Genomic DNA, 18,351 nt, shown 5'->3' on the forward strand with positions numbered 1-18,351 from the left:
CTGTTTGGTTGTGCAGAAGGAACCTTTACAAATCCTGTGTGGAAAGAGGCATTAGCCTGGGATACCCCTGTACCCTGAGAAACAGCAGCTTCATGTGTTACTTGTTGCCTGTTCCAACTCAGCCAAGGACATTTATTCCTCAGGTGCTCAGTGAACTTACCATAGCACCTCTTGGGCTCCTCTGTTTGTACAGGAGATTTGGGATGAGTAACAGGGGAATGGGGAGGTGAACGCCCACCCTCCTTTTTCCTAGGGGTAAAAAGGTGATTCTGCTTTCCACCAACCCTGTACTCCTCTGCCAGTGGTTTATGTTTAATTGCAGCTTGTGACTGCTTAAAAGAGTCTGCAAACTCAGCCAATCCACCCACTGCAGCTACCTTTTTGTCCCACAAATACTGTTTTACATCATCACTGCATATATTCAGGAATTGTTCCTTAGTAACTAATCACACATTCCTTCAAAGCTTGTAATGCCTTTTCCCCTCACCCACTTATCTAACAAATCTCTCATTTCATTTACATAAGCCACATTACTCAATCCAGATCCCCTCTTAAGACTCCTGAATTTAACCCTGTAGGTTTCAGGTGTTATCTGAAACTGTTTCAAAACCAGTTCCTTAAATTACCATAGTTTGAAGCATCATCAATAGGCATCTTGTTGAATATGTCCAGAGCTCTTCCAGTCAATTTTGCCATTAACATAGTCATTTTTTGATCATCAGGAATTGCATGGAGGGTAGACAGTCTCTCAGGTGATGAAATATTTGGCAGTACCACTGGATTCATCATACTGAGGAGAGTCACTCCCATTTGTAGATTTTTGGGGAAGTGGAGCCAGCTGCTGAAGGGTTTTGTCTCTTCCACTCCATAACAGTCAGTTCATGCTTCTGGGCCTCAATCTGGGTCTGTATTTCTCTGTCTTTTAACTCCAGGGCTAGCCTCTGGGTATCCATGGCTCTTTTGTGAGCAGCTTCCTCCTTCTCTGAGCCTCAATTGAAACTCATGGTCCTTTGCCTTCTCTTCTGCTTCCAGTCTGGCAAGCTCTAGTTTTGTAGCTGCCTCACTGGTAGTAATTTTCCTGCTTTCTTGTGCCTATTTCCCTCACCCAAAATAAACAAACAGAAAATAACAAACCAGTAACCACTTTGTCTGTTCTCAAGCCACCACACCCAAAACTCACTTAAAATCACTACCAGTGTTTCAAAGCAATCAGCTGTGCACAGATCCTGCCAACTATGCCACTGTGATGGGCTGGGTCACAGACACCCCCTTGGGACTGCCACCTGATGTGCTGAGACTACCTCTGAGCCCGTTTTCCACGGCAGCTTGGGACTTCAGTACTCTGTCTTGTTGAGCCAGACATGCTAGCCTGCTGCAAACACAGACCCAGGTCTGAACCATGTCCCCCAAAAGCCGCAGGCTTAACTGAAAACAGCTTAAGAAGTGCTCCTCTCTCCAACACCCAGATACCCAGTTCCCAATGGGGTCCAAACCCCAAATAAATCCTTTTTACTCTGTATAAAGCTTGTACAGGGTAAACTCATAAATTGTTCGCCCTCTATAACACTGATAGAGAGGTATGCACAGCTGTTTGCTCCCCAGGAATTAATTACCTGCTCTGGGTCAATTAATAAGCAAAAAGTGATTTCATTAAGCATAAAAAGTAGGATTTAAGTGGTTCCAAGTAATAACAGACAGAACAAAGTAAATTACCAAGCAAAATAAAACAAAACCACGCAAGCCTAAGCCTAGTACAGTAGGAAATTAAATGCAGGAAAATCTCACCCACAGAGATGTTCCAAGAAGCTTCTTTGACAGACAAGACTCCTTCCCCAGTCTGGGTTCAGCAATCACTCACACCCCCGTAGTTACTGTCCTTTGTTCCAGTTTCTTTCAGGCATCTCTTTGGGCTGGAGAGGCTATCTTTTGAGCCAGCTGAAGACAAAATGGAGGGGTTTCCAGGGCCTTATATAGTCTCTCTCTCTTGTGGGTGGAAATCCCTTTGTTCTGCTGTGTAAAATCCCCTCAACAAGATGGAGTTTGCAGTCACCTGGGCAAGTCACACGTCTATGAACGATTCAACTTTTTGCAGGCTGACGCCATTGTTTACATGTTAGTTTGAACGTTCCCAAGAAAGCACAGATGTGGATTGTCATCTCCCAAAGTCCATTGTCAGTTAAGTGTTTCTTGGACTGGGCACTTACTGAGAATAGTCCTTTCTCAAGTAGCTGACCGAATGCTTCATTGAGGCTACTTAGAATCAAACAAGTACATAGCCAATTTTGATAACTTTGAATACAAAAATGATACACACATACAGACAGCATAATCATAACCAGCAAACTTCAACCTTCCCATAGACACTCCACTTGGCCTCCTCTGTACTGGTGAAACAATAGGATCCTGGTTGCAACAATGATCTATACGGTCACAGTTTATGTCAATAATGTCACACTGGTATCTGCACAACTCGTCCTGTAAGTTTGCTACTTGTTCTACAAGCTAGTTGTGTTCCTCCCTTATTTCCTCATAGCTTTTATTTTTCTCCAAAAACGCCTCATCGGATTGCATTGCATATACCTTGTATATCTTCTTTTCTTCTCCAGCCTATTTTTTCATTTCCTAATTTGTGGATCTGGATCTTTAGGTCCTTTAACTTCCCGATCCAAGCCTCCAATGTCCAACAATAAGCCCTTAAACAACATAGTTTTTTTCTTTTCTTTTTTTCCATATTTTATCCAGCCCTATTTGTTGGAGTTCCTTTTCCAGCTGATTCTAGTCTCTCCCTACTACATTTCTGGGGAGTAAGAGCCAGTATACAGTAACCTGCTACTGAAACCTGTGATATCATAAGACAGTCCATTCTTCTCTAATGTGATATGCTTCAATATTTTTGCTGTTTATTAGAAATGAAAAGTAGCCAACTGGAGTATGTAAACTACTCTGCTCAAATCTAGCTCCTAAAATAAACTTGACACAGGAAAAAGCCTACAATGACATATACAAAGCAGCTATATATTACCCAAATTAATGCAACAAAAGATACAATTCTAGCTCCTTTAAATGTAACAGCTGTACAAGGACAAAATTCAGGTTGTATTTTAAGAACACAACTTAGCTCCCACCTCTTTCTGTAGCTTTAAAAGATTTTTCTTTTCTTTTTAAACAAGATATTCGTAGTACTGTTTAAAACAAGCAAACCATCCACAAGTATTCAGAGAACATGCACTTTTACATGGCCATGAGGTACAACAATTTGATTCCTAGTCCCCTACTTCTGACCCTCAGGGCTGGGTATGCTGTGGCAGAATACTGGATTAAAGGGCAACACGGATAGACTCTAAGAGAAATGCTCCCTGTATTGATGTTAGCCACAGTACAGCGCTTGTAGGGAAAGAGCAGAAACCATCTATTCATTAAATGAGGAAGTGGAAGTAAGCATGTCTAGGTTCAGAATTCAATACTCCGAGGACAGATATAAATCATACAACAGATGATCAGGATTTATAACAAGTGCAGACAGAAAGAGTAATTGAATCCTTAGGATAATAAAATATTCCATTGTTAAAAATGGCTGATGCTCCTTAATGGTATATTATACATTGGTGAACACAGCTTGCACCAGGCTATGAAAACACAAGAATTCTTTTGTTTGCTGTTTACCATTGCTGTGTCCATTTACACAGGTCAGAATTTCTATCTTCATATCACAATCTGGAGTTTTAATATATTTGTCAAGTAGAACTAACCTGTCTAGATATGGCAAGCTGCAGTGCCAGGTAAAATGCTGCGAGATGATCTGTTGGAGACAAACTGTGGGCCCTGAAAAAAATTTAAATACAGTTAGTCTATTAAGATGTGTTAACTACTACAGATTCAGATCTCTTTTTGACTTGTCATTGATTCGTATTTTGACATAGGAGGATGTGCCAGTCTTCTGTCCCTCCCACGCTGGATTGGTTATATAGTCATTGCTCATAGCAACTTTGGGTTAAACAGAAACACCTTTTGGTTTTGCATAAAGTCCTTTTAGTGCAAGCAAACTATGTACCTTCAGTGTACTCTTAGAAGTGGATGAAGTGAAAAGTAAGAATTCTCATTGATGAAGTCTAATCCCAGGTCCATACCAGAGACACCTATGGAAGAGTTATTTGCACTAAGAACTCAATTTCTCACAATTAACTATGGGGATCTTATTTTACATTTAAAATTTGATGCGCTTTAAAGTCACAATGAGCAGAAAGATTCCAGCTGCATGACAGGCACCCGAGCCATCCCACTGATGCAGGGCAGAATGCTGCTGAAGGCCAGACCTCAAGGAAAGGGAATGTACAGTGGAGTGAATCTTACTGTTGCACACCCTCCAGTGAGTGTTGCAGAATCCAAAAGTCTGATCACACTCTCAACAACCCAGTATTCTATACCTCCCTGGGGACCAGGCAGATGAGTCAGCCATGTCCCACTCCAGGCACTCAAGAAAAACGTAGGAGGGTACCCTGCTTCACTGCTGTTCAGGGACTTTCCAGTCATCCCTTTCCCTCCATAGCACAGGGCAGGATAAGACCAGCTTCAAAAAGACCCCATGTTTAAAAGGAGAGAAGAAATAGAAAACAATATTTCTTTTAAAAACAAACATTACTGCAGCACACAAAAAAGAAAGTAGGGGACCAATACCACCAGCACTTTAGGATTAGAGACATAGTTAATGAAAAAATCACTCTTCTGTCTGAAACATTTTTACCTATATTTATCATAAGTAACACCACAGGTTACTACAACAAAGAAATTAGAGGAAAAACATACTTCTCTCCATTTTTTCAAGTTGTTTACTTTGTGCATTTGACAGAATTTTGTGTATAGACCATTTTGCTCCTTCTCTTGTAGAGTCAGTTTCCACTGCAGTTTGTGTGTTTGGGATTTTTTTTAAACATAGTAACAAAAGAGAAAAAGGATGCTAAAAATAAGTGGATGTAAAAACACAAATACTGTCTGGTGAAAACTAAGGCAGTAGGGGTAGAACCTAACACAACTTCTAAACTTTGCTTTTAAAATAGACTACATTTCAAATTGATGGCGTTCTCTAACGAAGGTTATATTACAAATAGGACATAAAATAAAGAAGCCAAGAAAATCTGGTCAGAATTCTTTTTTCAGAGAAAAAACATTGCTATCCCTTATGATCATGAAGGGAACCTTCTACACATGACTTGATGCAGAGCTGTCTTCCTGAATGTGCAGAAAGACAGTTCCAGTGGCTTGGTGGCTTCCCATAACATGTCCAAGTCGCTGCACAATGAAATTCTAGCAACCAGAGGAATGGGAGAGCGCTTCAGATTTACTACCAGATGCATACTACTCAGAGTGACATATGAGAGATGGAGACCATTAACAGGGTCATAGGACATTTCTCATTTCACTCACATTTTAAGGAGAAAAAAAATAAAAAACCCACATAGATTGAATGGCTCAGTGAATAAGTAATGAGGTACAGAGATATTCACTTGTAGGTGTAGGTGTAGTTTGGGGAGAAAGGAATGCATCACCCCCCCCCCCAACAAAGGCAATACATGGGGTAAGGGGCACACAGGGACATGTGCCACTGCCCCCCACCCCCGATTTCTGAGAGTGCTGAGCAGCCCTTGCAGGGCCTGCGGGGAGCGGGAGGAGGAGATGTCCGTCCTCCTCACACTGTGCCTCCCCCTCAGCATGTTTGTTGCTTGCTTGGCCCCTCTCACCAGCAGCCAGTCCTGGGTGGGGAGGAGAAGCGGTAGTACAGGGCCGCTTCTCCTGCTGGGTGAGGGTGGCTGCTCTCAGTCACTGCCTCTGTGCAATGTGGCGACTGCCTGCAAGAGTCCAGCTGGGGAGGGCAGTAGCAGCCTGTGGGGTGGAAAGAGCACAGCTGCCTTGGGCTGGATGTAGGGTCACTGGGGAAGGCACAGGGAGCTGGTTCCCTGTCCTTCGTGAGAGCTAGGGGCAATGCCCGCCTACCTCCTCCCACTGAGGTGTCTGTGAGGGTACAGGAGCTCTGGCCGGGGCGGGAGAGGGAGACGTTGTTTCTGTGAGTTTTCCCACCTCCTTTTCCCCTAGGCTAGGGTCGGCCTCAGCCCAGAGGCACATTCTCCTTGCTCCTGCGTCCCCAGTCCCCCAGGAGCTGGCAGGATTGGCTGCTTTGGCCCAGGGGGCTGGAAGGTTCTTGTACGCAGAGGCAATGTGTGTGTGTTGGGGGGGGGTGTCACATGGCCCCCCCATCTTTAAATTGTGCACCCCCACTATCAGCAGGTACAGGTTGTCTCTGCCCCCAAACTGTAAGCCTTAGGCAGGCATGGAATTTGCCTTCTCTGTGCATGGCCCTGTTAGCCTTATTAGAGCTTCCCCACAAACATAAAAGTCAAACACAAGGAGTAAAGGTCTCAAGTTGCAGTGGGGGAGGTTTAGGTTGGATATTAGGAAAAACTTTTTCACTAGGAGGGTGGTGAAACACTGGAATGCGTTACCTAGGGAGGTGGTAGAATCTCCTTCCTTAGAAGTTTTCAAGGTCAGGCTTGACAAAGCCCTGGCTGGGATGATTTAATTGGGGATTGGTCCTGCTTTTGAGCAGGGGGTTGGACTAGATGACCTCCTGAGGTCCCTTCCAACCCTGATATTCTATGATTCTATGAAACTACACCTATGCTTGTACATTACTGGTTCAAAAATTCAGCTCTAGCTAGCAGTGACTTAAAACTGTTACCATCTGTACCATCTGTTCAGTGACTTATGTGAAATGATTATATCTGTACTACAGCAAACACTCCAGAAATCATCTAAACAAGTACTGTTTGCACAAACATGATCTTTGTGAAAAGAACTTGTGGACCGGCACCTAAAATGCCACAACCAGCATTACAACTGGCTGCCTTGAACCTTGGTAGAGGTAAAGGTCATTGCATATGTAACTACCCTCCTTTTTGAAAGGTTAGAGGTAAGAATCTGCCACAGCAGTATGGTGAAGCCTGCACAGTTGCTACCCTAATAACCTGTATTGTTGGTGAACCAAGTATTTCAGCTTCTACCGTTCCTGAAGACCAAATTTATTTTCAAGAAGTGGGATGGAGTAAAATGTACAGACACTCTGGAAAAAGCGCAAATGAGCATTCCTAGAAGTGACAATTTTTAAATGGTGTTGGCTGCCTCAGTCACGAAAGCAACTGATCTAGCAAGGTTATTAACCACAGTGACACACATTTCCAGCAGGGCTATATGAATCTCTGCTGATGAATGTCAGCTCTAAGTGACACTTCACGCTACCAGAAAAGTCAATACTAAACTTTCTAAAATTACTTTCTTCCTTCTCTTTGAAGCAAATTATAATGCTGATAAGGTCCAGCAACTCCAACCACTGTAAAGGTCAATCCATTTTATACAAGAATTCACATGTATGTTTGAGCCAGTCATATCTGCAGTGTTACCATATCATGGTCGCAATACTGAAAGTGTTTCTTTAAAGTCTACTTTAACTGTTCACTGTCATTTTGAAATCCTATCCCTCATGTTTTCACTAACAACTCCAAAGATACTTCAATTTAAAACTTTGGTACAAATTAATAATAAGAAATACCAATTGATAGAATGAACATATCATTTTGATTTCAAGTAAACTGAAATTGTGCATTCTGACTGCTAAATACAGAACACCCCAGTGTATGTTTTAAGTATGAACTGGTAATACAGAAATACAAAATATACAGCTTTTAAGGAAGGAAAAGAAGCAGGTGTAATCAACATTTTCCAAGGCACCCCATGTGTAGTTTATATGACTATTTAGCACAAGAATTTCAAAGCTTCAAATCACTACAAAAATTAAAATTCCATCCATATTCTACAGCTAAAGGGCATCTGTAAGAGGTCACTGAACAGACACCAGATATGGTTTCAAATATCAGCTGACATTACTCACTGCTAACAAGTCTTAGAAACAGTACAATTAAGACGCCATCAGGAATCTTGTTAGCTGCTGTAAGAAAAGAAGCTGCAAAGCTTCTCATGAAGTCTGAATTCATATGTTATTGCAGAGAAAGAATTCTAGTAAACCCCCCATTTACTATTCAGTATTTTTCACAGGGTTTCAGCCCAAACATTTACAGTACCTCCTTTTCTAGGACAAATACTATAAGAATAACAAATATCAAACGGTATGTCTCTGCTTTATCAAGGCACATAACATTTCCATTAGGAAGTTCACATTTTATTAATTTACAACTGCAGTAAAATACAAATCAAGGGAGCCACCAAGGTTTGGTACACATTGCAGACTTTAATCCTTGGGGAAATGGCAATTTACCACATGGATCACTCGCAGAGACTTGTTTCCTAAGGGCTTTTGGATCTCCATGGCAAGTTGTAAGATGAGGAAGAGGTACTTGCAGCTAGGTAGTGGGCAGGGAAGGACTGGCTTCAGTCAAGAGTCTCAATCTGCCCCTGGCTTTTGGAAGGCAACCACAGAGGCAGGCAAGTCATGTTAGGAATTCAAGTCAGGGATGAAATGGCATACAAGCCACTAGCAGTTGAGTATATGGAGTCAGGCTGACAGCAGAGCAAGGCAAGGGGATACAGGGAGGTAAGTTAGTTGGTGGTAGTTGATGTTGGTCCTGCTTTGAACAGGGGGTTGAACTAGATGACCTCCTGAGGTTTCTTCCAACCCTAATCTTCTATGATTCTATGAAATAGAGGTGGTCAAGTTTTAGAACTTTGTGGAGGTGGAACCCAGGGAGGGACCAGGAAGTGGAAAGTGCACATTGGGAATGGGTGACAGGAGAAATGATGTACTAAAAAAAGGTTGAAGAAGCTCAATCTATTTAAGAAAGAGAAGGTTACTCGGTGACTTGATCACAGTCTGTAAGAACCTACATGGGGAAGAGGAGATTACTCACCTGTAACTTAAGGTTCTTTGAGATGTGTGGTCCTCTGTATTCCACTGAGGGTTACGCATGTGCACCGTGTGCCTGAGTGAGAGAATTTAAAAGTAGCGTCCACTGGTCTGAGCATGCACTCTGACTCGCCTCGGGCTTCCATGTGAGGTAATAAAGGGCAGGGCAGACTGACTGCATCTCTGAAGATGGCACTGGAAACGGAGTCTCTGGTAATCAGATAATGAGCTGCAAAGGTATGCGCACGTGCCCAGGTTGCCAATCTACAGATTTCGCAGATAGGGACATTGTTGAGGAAGAAAACGGAGGAGGAAACCAACCTCGTGGAGTGAGTTCGAATACTGAATGGAGGTGTTCTATTGCGAACCTAACAGCATTGTTTAATATAGTTCGAGACTCATCTGGAGAGTCTCTGGCCAATATCACTGAACCCGTAGATCTCTCTTGCTGAGGTGATCGCCACCAGGAAGGCTGTCTTCATCGACAGGTATATGAGCGAACAAGTGGCAATGGGTTCAAAGGGACGTCTAGTCAGGCTTTTTAGCATGAGGTTTAGGTCCCATTTTGGGATTGGATGTCTGGGTTTGGGAAAAAGGTTTAATATTCCTGCGAAGAATCATTTTGTGGTTGGATGTGAGAGCACGGACTATCCCTCTTCTTGTTGATGGAATGTCACTATAGCTTCTAGGTGAAGTTTGAGTGAACTGAGTAATAGCCCAGATATATTTTATTTATTTATTTATTTTGAGAGAACTAGTACATAGTTCTGGGCCATTGGGAGAATAGTGGATGTCAGGGAGATTTGTTGGGAATTACACCAAACCTGGACCACTTTTGCAGGGAAGTAGTGGAGTGGATTTTCTACTGCACAGTAACCTTTCCTGTACCTTCTCAGAGGCACGTTGCCAGTTGTTTCAGATAAGGGTACCAAGTATGTCTCAGTCATGTAGGAGGAATCAGCATGACATTTGCTCTCCCTCTTTTTATCTTTAACTGGTCTTTCAACAGTAGGGAACAGGGGAAAGGCATAGAGAAGGTCCCTGTTCCACCACAGAAGGAGAGCGTCGCCCAAGGAGTGTTGCCCTGTACCTAGCCTGGAGCAGCAGCATGGACATTTCTTGTTCAGATAAGTGGCGAACAGGTCTGTGGTCAGTGTCCCCCACGGCCTGAGTAGGTCGTGAAGCACTGCTTGGTTAATCTCCCACTTGCGGTCATGTGGGAATTTGTGACTCAGACTGTCCGCTATCAAGTTTTGTACTCCAGGAAGGTAGGTTGCTGATAATGTGATGTTGCGGGAAATTCACCAGTTCCACAACTTTAGTGCTTCTGTGCAGAGGAAGAGTGACCCTGCCGATTTATGTAGTACATACATGGTATGTTGTCTGTTGAAACACTTGTGTTTCCTTGATCAGTGGGAGAAAATGGACGCAGGCATTCCTGATCGCCCTGAGGAGGTTGATGTGAAGGGACATTTCCGTGGATGACTATTTGCCTTGTGTTGTAAAGTTTAAATGTGCACCCCATCCTATGAGGGATGTGTCGGTGGTGAGAAGTAATGACAAGGAATTTTGCGAAAAGGGGGATCCCCTTGCAAACACTGGCTGGATTTTTCCACCAGTCCAGGGAATTTTTGACCTTGGTTTGTAGTGACAGAGGTTTGTCTAATCTGTCTCTGTTGAACCATATCTGGAGGCACTGCAAATGAAGTCTGGCATGAGGTATCACTGCTGTGCCTGCCGCCATATCCCCCAGGATTTAGAGGCAGTGTCTTGCTGATATTTGAGGGCAGTTTTGTAGTGTCTCTTTGAGTGTGGTCAAGGTGCGGAACCTGTACTGAGGCAGAGCGCTCTGGCCTGTAATTCCTATGAATTCTAAGTGCTGTACAGGGGTGAAGGTTGATTTTTGGATGTTGATCTGTAGACCCAGTTCCGAGAATAAGTCTACTGCAGTTTTGGTAACCCAGCAGGCCTTGTTGAAGGAGTGGCCTCATAGGAAATAATCATCCAGGTAGGGGTAAATCATGATCCCCTGTGAGCATAGGTAAGGTGCCACTATAGAGAGGAGCTTGGAAAATACTCTCTGAGCTGATGAGAAGCCAAAGGGGAGTACTTTGTATTGAGAGTGGTCCTGGCCCAGGGTAAATCTGAGAAATCGTCTGTGTGTAGGTAGGATAGATATGTGGAAATAGGCAATCTGCAGGTTAAGCACCGAAAGCCAATCTCCCCGTTCCACAGATGAAATAATCGCTGCTAGTGTGACCATCCTGAATTTCTGAGCTTTGACAAATTTGTTCAGAGCCATGAGGTTCAGCACGGGTCTCCAACCTCCCTTCTTCTTGGGTATCAGGAAATAATGAGACTAAAAACATTTGCCCCCTAGCAGATGTTGAGGTACTGGGTCTACGGCTCCTACCCAGAAGAGATCTATTTCTTGTTGTAGTAAACTCTCATGAGAAGGGTTCCTGAAGAGGGATGGGGGAAGGGTGTTTGGGGAGGGCGGTAAAGTGAATGGAGTACACATTGCAGATGACTTCCAGGACCCATCGGTCTTAATGTTATCCATTCCCAGGTGCTGTGGAATGGGGCAAGCTGGTAACCAAATGGTTGCGATGGATTGGTCAGCTGGAGGAGTTGAGGAGATTGGTCAGTCGACCCCTCGACCAACACATCAAAACTGATGTTTTGAGGTAGATGGTTGCGACATGAAAGGCAGCAGGACTGATGGCTTATGTATGAAGAATCTGGATTTCGTTCTCTGAGGCTTCTAGAAACGCTGGGTTGGGAACTGTGAAGTACGGTATTTATGTTGAGGTTGCTGACTAAACTTTCTCTTTTGTCTGGAAGTACAGATCCCTAATAAGCAGAGAGTAGCCCTGGAATCTTTAATGGTCCAGAAGGATGAGTCAGTCTTTTTAGCAAACAATTTGGTGCCTTCGAAGGGAAGGTCTTCTACAGTTATCTGCACTTCCTTAGGGAAGCCAGATAGGTGTAACCAAAAGGCTCATTGCATAAGCACTGCAGTGGAGATGGACTGGGCCGCTGTGTCAGCTGCATCGAGTGCTGACTGGAGCGCTGTTTTGGTCACTAGTTTTCCCTCATGGATAATAGCCCAGAACTGGTCATGGTATGACTCTGCGAGCTGATCAATAAAAGTGTTGAGCTTTGTATAATTGACATAGTCATATTTTGCTGTTAATGTTTGATAATTTGCAATTCTAAATTGCAGTGTGGCTGAGGAGCTCCCAAAGAGCTTCAGGTGTTTCCAATCCATATCATAGGGGATCTCATTTGGTGCTGGTGGCCATGGGAATTTACTGCATCCACAACAATAGAATTAAGGGGAGGGGGAGAAAAAGGAATTCCGTCTGCCTAGCTGGGATGTAATATTTTTTAATTAGACCATTTGTAAGTAGGCATCACCGATGCTGGGGTTTGCCATAACTTGGATGGGTCCAGAAGGGCCTCCTTGATGGGGAAGACTATTCTGAAGAATGAGAACGAGTGTAAGATGTCAAGGAGTTTGTGATGGGTGTCTTTTACCTCCTCCAGGTGTATCTGTAGGGTGTCTGCTACCCTCTTAGCCAAATGCTGGAAAAGCCAGAAATTGTCAGGTAAGGAAGGTGGAGGGGGCATCACTCCCATGCCTGAAGAGGAGGAAGAGATGTTGATTCTCAGTGTAACTTCCTCCTCGAATCCACCCTCCGGTTCCTCCAAAGATCTCCTCTGGAGGTTCGGCAGTTCTGGATGCTGTGGCCAAGGGAGAATGTCTCAGGGACTTCATGGTGAGTCAAGCTGGAAGCCCAAGAGGTGTGAGGTCTATATGTTACCCAGGGATCCCAGTGGGCCACTGGGGTGGTGGGATAGATCCCCATGGTGGTATCAATGGCTGGCTGTATCATGGTGGTGGAGGATCAGGCTGAGGGTATGATTGAGGAGCCCCTTGATAACAGGCACCATAGGGAGCATGAGAGGAGTGGTGAGAGATGACCTCCTCTGGCTCACTGTCTAAGTCACCACTAGAAAATGAAATTGCATGGCAAGGCACCGGAGACTCCCGTGACTGGAGACGACTCGGTAGCAGAGCCCTAGTGCCGAGAAGGGAAGACTCTGGTATATCAGATACCTTGAGTTCTCTTGAGTGCAACAACTTCTGTTGCGCCGACCAACCCAGTGCCAATGCCAGTACAGAGGGAGTCTTGGATTTTGCCTGTACCGAGCACTCCGGTCCTGCGTGGCTCAGTTGACGGTGCCAAAAATAAAGCTCGAACCAACAGCATCTTCTTAACACTGCGCTCCCTGCTCCTGTCCTTATCCACTGGTACCATTTGCTCGATCCCTGTGCCCACCAGGTTTTTAGGCACAACATGGTACCTGCCATTCCAGACCCTCATGAGGTATATTTATTGTGCTTGGACTGTCTCAGGACTGACGATACTAAGCATGCTGGCAATCTTTTTCTGCTAGCTCAGGGCTCATTCTGGGGACTCACAGCTCTTTTTTAAGACGCTTTACAAGAGAGGTTCGAGGCTGTTTCTTCGTTTCATAGTCCCTGAATGTTGAGGGCTGTGGGGAAGATTTGTGCCTTCTCAGTGATTCTTGGCACAGATCTGGGAAGGCTGAAGGGCTGCCTGCATCAGGATGATTTTCCGTCTCAGTTCCTGTCACGGGGGCAAGTGCACCCCGTCTCTCTTTGGGGCAAGGGTGTTGTAGCCCCGTGGTTAAGTCCGCCTGACCGTCCTTATCCTCAGGGCAGTATTGCCTAATGGCCAAAGTTTATCCAGTCACCCTTCCTCACAGGGCTAGGTGGACTGGTGGCCAAAGTCAATATGTGTGCCCTTTCCCTAGGGGCAGTAGGGCCTCACAACGCAAGTCAACAAGGCTGCCCTTTCCCTCAGGGCAGAATAGTCCAGTGGCCAGAGTCAACCTGCGTGCCCTCCTCCACAGGGTGTGCGGCCTCGTGGCCAGAGTCAATAAAGCTGTCCTCCTTCGCATGGCTGAGAGATGTCGTGACCAGCTCAGGAAGTGGGCCGCCACCTAGGGGTTGGTGGCGGCCAGGGTAAGGGGACCTGGGCTCTCTGTACTCCACCGGATCCCAGGCCAAAGTCCTGGCAGTGACAAGTGCAGAGATCTGATTGAAGAGTCAGCAGGGATCTGACCGAAACTCGCTGACACTACCAAGCACAATAGCTAGTGCCCCCGGGCTACTTTCTACCCTGTCTCCTGATACAGTGGTCCAGGTGTCTTCAGGGTCTCTGGGTTCCTTGGCCTATGCAGCTCCCAACAGCTCCGACCTCCCTTTGGCGTCAGCACGTACCTGGGACTCCTCCTGTGTCTCAGCACCTTGGGCTTCCGGGGACTGGGGCTTCCAGGCTGGAGCCTGCAAGGTCCGTCATTCCTCCTCAGCAGTCAGCCCAGACTGAGCTGAGTTGCTTCCTTTTACACTGGTGTTCCAGTTGGAGCCTGGCCAGCAGTGCTGGAAGTTTTTCTGTTAGCAGTATCCGTAGGGAAGCGCCCCTAGCGACCCCTGGAGAGGCGCTGCTATGGCGCGGTATAAGGGGCGCTGTGCGCTCCCCCCACCCTCAGTTCCTTCTTGTCAGACAACTCTGACAGAGGGGGAGAAGGGTGGGATGTGGAATAGACATGAGCAACACATCTCGAAGAACACCAGTTACTGAAAAGGTAACTGTCTTTCTTCTTTGAGTGATTGCTCATGTGCATTCCACAATAGGTGATTCCAAGCTATATCTGCTGGAGGTGGGTAGGAGTTCACAGACATTCGGGACAGAGCACTGCCCTGAGGAACCCAGCATCCTCCCTTGTTTGGGAGACGATAGCATAATGTGAGGTGAACATGTGGACTGATGACCATGTGGCAGCCCTACAAATGTCCTGAATAGGGATGTGACCCAGAAAGGCAGCCGATGAGGCTTGCACCCTTGTCGAGTGCGCCCTCACAATTGGCGGCGGGAGAACTCCCGCCGGGTCGTAACAAGTCCGGATACATGAAGTGATCCAGTTGGAGAGCCGCTGGGTGGAGATCGGCCGACCTTTCATGCGTTCAGCCATGGCAATGAACAGTTGCAAAGACTTCCTGAACCATTTTGTATGTTCCAGGTAAAAGGCCAGAGCCCATCTCACATCTAGCATGTGGAGGCGGCGCTCCTCACCAGACGTCTGGGGCTTGGGACAGAGGACCAGCAAGAAAATGTCCCAGCCCATACGATAGGCAGAGACCACCTTAGGGAGGAACAAAGGGTGTGGGCGGAGCTGGACCTTATTCTTATGGAAAACTGTGCATGGGGGTTCAGAGGTCAGGGCCCGAAGCTCCAAGACCCTCCTAGCAGAGATAATTGTCACAAGAAAGGCCACTTTCCATGAGAGGTAGGACTAGGAGCATGTAGCCAACGGCTCAAATGGAGGTCCTGTTAGCCTGGCCAGCACCAAGTTCAGGTCCCACTGGGGGTCTAATATAAGGAAAAAGGCGATCCAAGCCTTAAGGAATCGACTGGTCATGGCACGAGAGAATATCGTGTGACTCTGAACTGGTGGGTGGAGGGCCGATATGCTGTCAGACGCACTTTGACGGATGAGGGTGCTAGGCCCTGGGCTCTACGATGAAGGTGGTAATCCAGGATAAGCTGCAGCGGGTAAGCCACTGACGAGACGCCCCAATCAGCAGCCCACCGGGAAAACCAAGACCATTTTGCCAGGTAGGTCTGATGCGTGGAGGGCCTCCTGCTCTCCAGGAGAACACGCTGGACTCCCTCTGAGTACGCCCTCTCATCTTGGCCTAACCATTGAGCAACCACGCCATGAGGTGGAGGGCTGCTAGGTTGGGGTGAAGGAGGTGACCTTGGTCCTGAGAGAGAAGGTCCAGGCGGATTGGCAATGGTCACAAGGGGATGGGGAGCGATTGCCAGGCTTGTGAGAGTCCCGTACCAGTGCTGTCTGGGCCACGCTGGGGTGATCCGAAGGATGCAAGCCCTGTCCATCTTGATCTTTTCCAGGACCTTGCCGATCAGTGGAATCGGGGGAAAAGCATATAAAAGCTGACCCGACCAGGACGGAAACTGCGCCCGTGCCCAGTCCTCCCCTGGAGCAGAAACAAGGACACCAGCAGTTCTGCCTGGTCGCGAAGAGGTCCACTTGGGGAGTGCCCCATGTTTGGAAAATCCTCTGCACTACCTTTGGGTGCAGCTGTTGGAAACCCCAGGGCATGGAAGGCCATAAGGGTCGAGGAGGTCTCCCTGCTGAAAGCCTAAGGGCTTCTTCTCAACCCCCCTTAATAGAATTAAGGCCTGGCTGGTTTGAGTAAGCTCTTTTGCTTTTAAAACAATGTTGCAGCCGCAGATAATGCCTTATAGTGTAAGGTTTGCTGACGCCAAGTTAAAGATAATAGGAGATAGCTACAAGGACAGACAGAATGTGCTGGTTGTTTAAGTTGCTAGGAATGCTTGTTAGAGGTTGCAGGAAATAAACATTGTTGTAACCCATATAAGGAATGCAGAGTATTTGTGCAAAGTTTAAATTGGCTGATGTGTAGTGCAGTAGCATTAAAGAATATAGAAGTGTGTGTAATGGCCTGCTTTGGTGTGCAGGATTTGAGATTCTATTCTCCCTGTACCTTGTTTGCAGCTGCAAATAAACTTTTCTGCTTCTCCACCCTGTTGTGATTATTCAGTGAAGCACACCGGGTAACAAACCCCTGCTGTTGTTTTGCCTTTCGGCACTGGGTGCCGGCAACACAGTGACCATTCGTGCTGAGAGGAGAAGTCCCGGCTCAGCTGACCCGCCTGAGAGTTTTGGACGTCCGGTAAGTGGTGGGCTTCCAAGTTGAAATCGTGGGCTATTCAGAAGTCCCACAGCCTGAGGGTTTCCTGGCAGAGGGCTGAGGAATGGGCCTTGCCTTGCCAGTTGATGGAGAACATTGAGGCCGTGTTGTCTGTGAGAAACCTGACTACCCTGCCTGCTAGGCACGAGCGAAAGGCCACAGAGGCTAGACGGACTGCCCTAAGGTCTTTGACATTTATGTGCAGGTCTAGTTCCTGTGTGGACCACAGACCTGGGGTCTGGAGGTTTCCCATATGGGCTCCCCACCCCAAGTCCAACACATGAGACACCAACTCTAAAGTCGGAGGCCAGCCCCTGAACAGGACCCCTTGGAGCATGCTCCCCAGGGTGTACCACCAGCCGAGGGAAGCTGAGCTGGGTTCCCCCAGACAGCGTAAACAGTCAGTGTGCGGATCACTCACAGGCATAGGACTTTTACAAGTGTCGCACGACTTAAAAGCTCGGGGCACAGGGCATGCCCTGACCCAGGTGCGCTTATCTATTCTAACTATGCTGCTTCTTTCCTTTTTTAAACTACAGGTACTAACTAACTACGAACTAAATGAAGTCCGAACAGGGAAGCTAAAGCACAGCTGGAGCAGAGCAGTTCCGAAGCACCTTCACTGGAGGGAAGAAGGATCTGAGGGTGGGGGGAGCGCACAGTGCCCCTTATACTGTGCCATAGCAGCTCCACTCCAGGGGTTGCTAGGGGTGCACCCCTACAGGTACTGCTAAGGGAAAAATTTCCAGCACCAGTGAACGTGGTAAGCACGCACACCTACTGTGGAATGCACATGAGCAATCACTCAAAGAAGAAAATTAAGTTTTTGGTGTTTTGTTTTTAAAGAGAAAATAAAGAAAAACTACAACTAAGAAAGAAGGAGATTAACTAGCTACTAAAAATACTAATAAAGACCAAAGATAATGATCACAAATGGACTGCTAACGGCCCCTCTCCAGCCAGGGGCGGTTGAGAAGGAACCGAGGGGGGTTCACCCCAGCGCGCTGGTTAGCCTTGTGGTGGGGCAAGTGGGGACAGCACATGTGTGGGCCGAATGGATACTGCTACCAAAATTCTCCAATCAGCAGTATAGGGATGTAAGTGCACCTACAGTGGAGCACTCACAGTAGGGACACTACTCAAAGAAGAACAGAGTAACCTTCCACAGGTAGAAGGAAAGTGCTAATTGCCACCAGGTGGACTCTCAAAAGCACTGAGGGTGAGACCCAATGACTAAAGATAAAATGTAGTCTAGGATGAGGGGAATTCCTGCTGCTTCTGGTAAAACCTCTTTATGTTGTGCCCAAGACAAAAAAATCTCCCCTTAGGCCGGTAACATTGTCTAGTGAAATCCTTCCTACTGTTAGAGAGAATGTCTTGTATAGCCAAGGAGCATGTCTGCTCTAGACTAGATTCTCATCCAAATACCAAGCCCTGAGGTGTAGTATATGTGAATTGGAATGCTTGATCTTGCCACTGTAATGGGTCAGAGGATAGGGAAAGTTCAGGATGGGAATTGGTGGGTGGATGACACGTGCAGGAGATTGGGAAACCAGAACTGTCTGGGCCAGAAGGGGGCGATGAGAAGACAGTCATTTTGTCTTGTCGGATCTTG

General features: G+C 46.3%; 1 protein-coding gene across 4 annotated transcripts in view; it reads right to left on the reverse strand.

Annotated features, from left to right (window-relative positions):
• The window catches only part of TTC7B (tetratricopeptide repeat domain 7B), a 314,696-nt gene that overhangs the window by 129,892 nt on the left and 166,453 nt on the right, over window positions 1–18,351 (reverse strand). For all 4 annotated transcript variants that reach the window (XM_084630296.1, XM_084630295.1, XM_084630298.1 and 1 more), the window contains one exon: window positions 3,750–3,822. In XM_084630296.1, the coding sequence (XP_084486422.1) occupies window positions 3,750–3,822 (73 nt within the window). The remainder of the gene's footprint in view (window positions 1–3,749; window positions 3,823–18,351) is intronic.

This window comes from Lepidochelys olivacea, assembly GCF_965140295.1.
Source record: "Lepidochelys olivacea isolate rLepOli2 genome assembly, chromosome: 6".
In the NCBI taxonomy this organism is placed as follows: domain Eukaryota; kingdom Metazoa; phylum Chordata; order Testudines; family Cheloniidae; genus Lepidochelys; species Lepidochelys olivacea.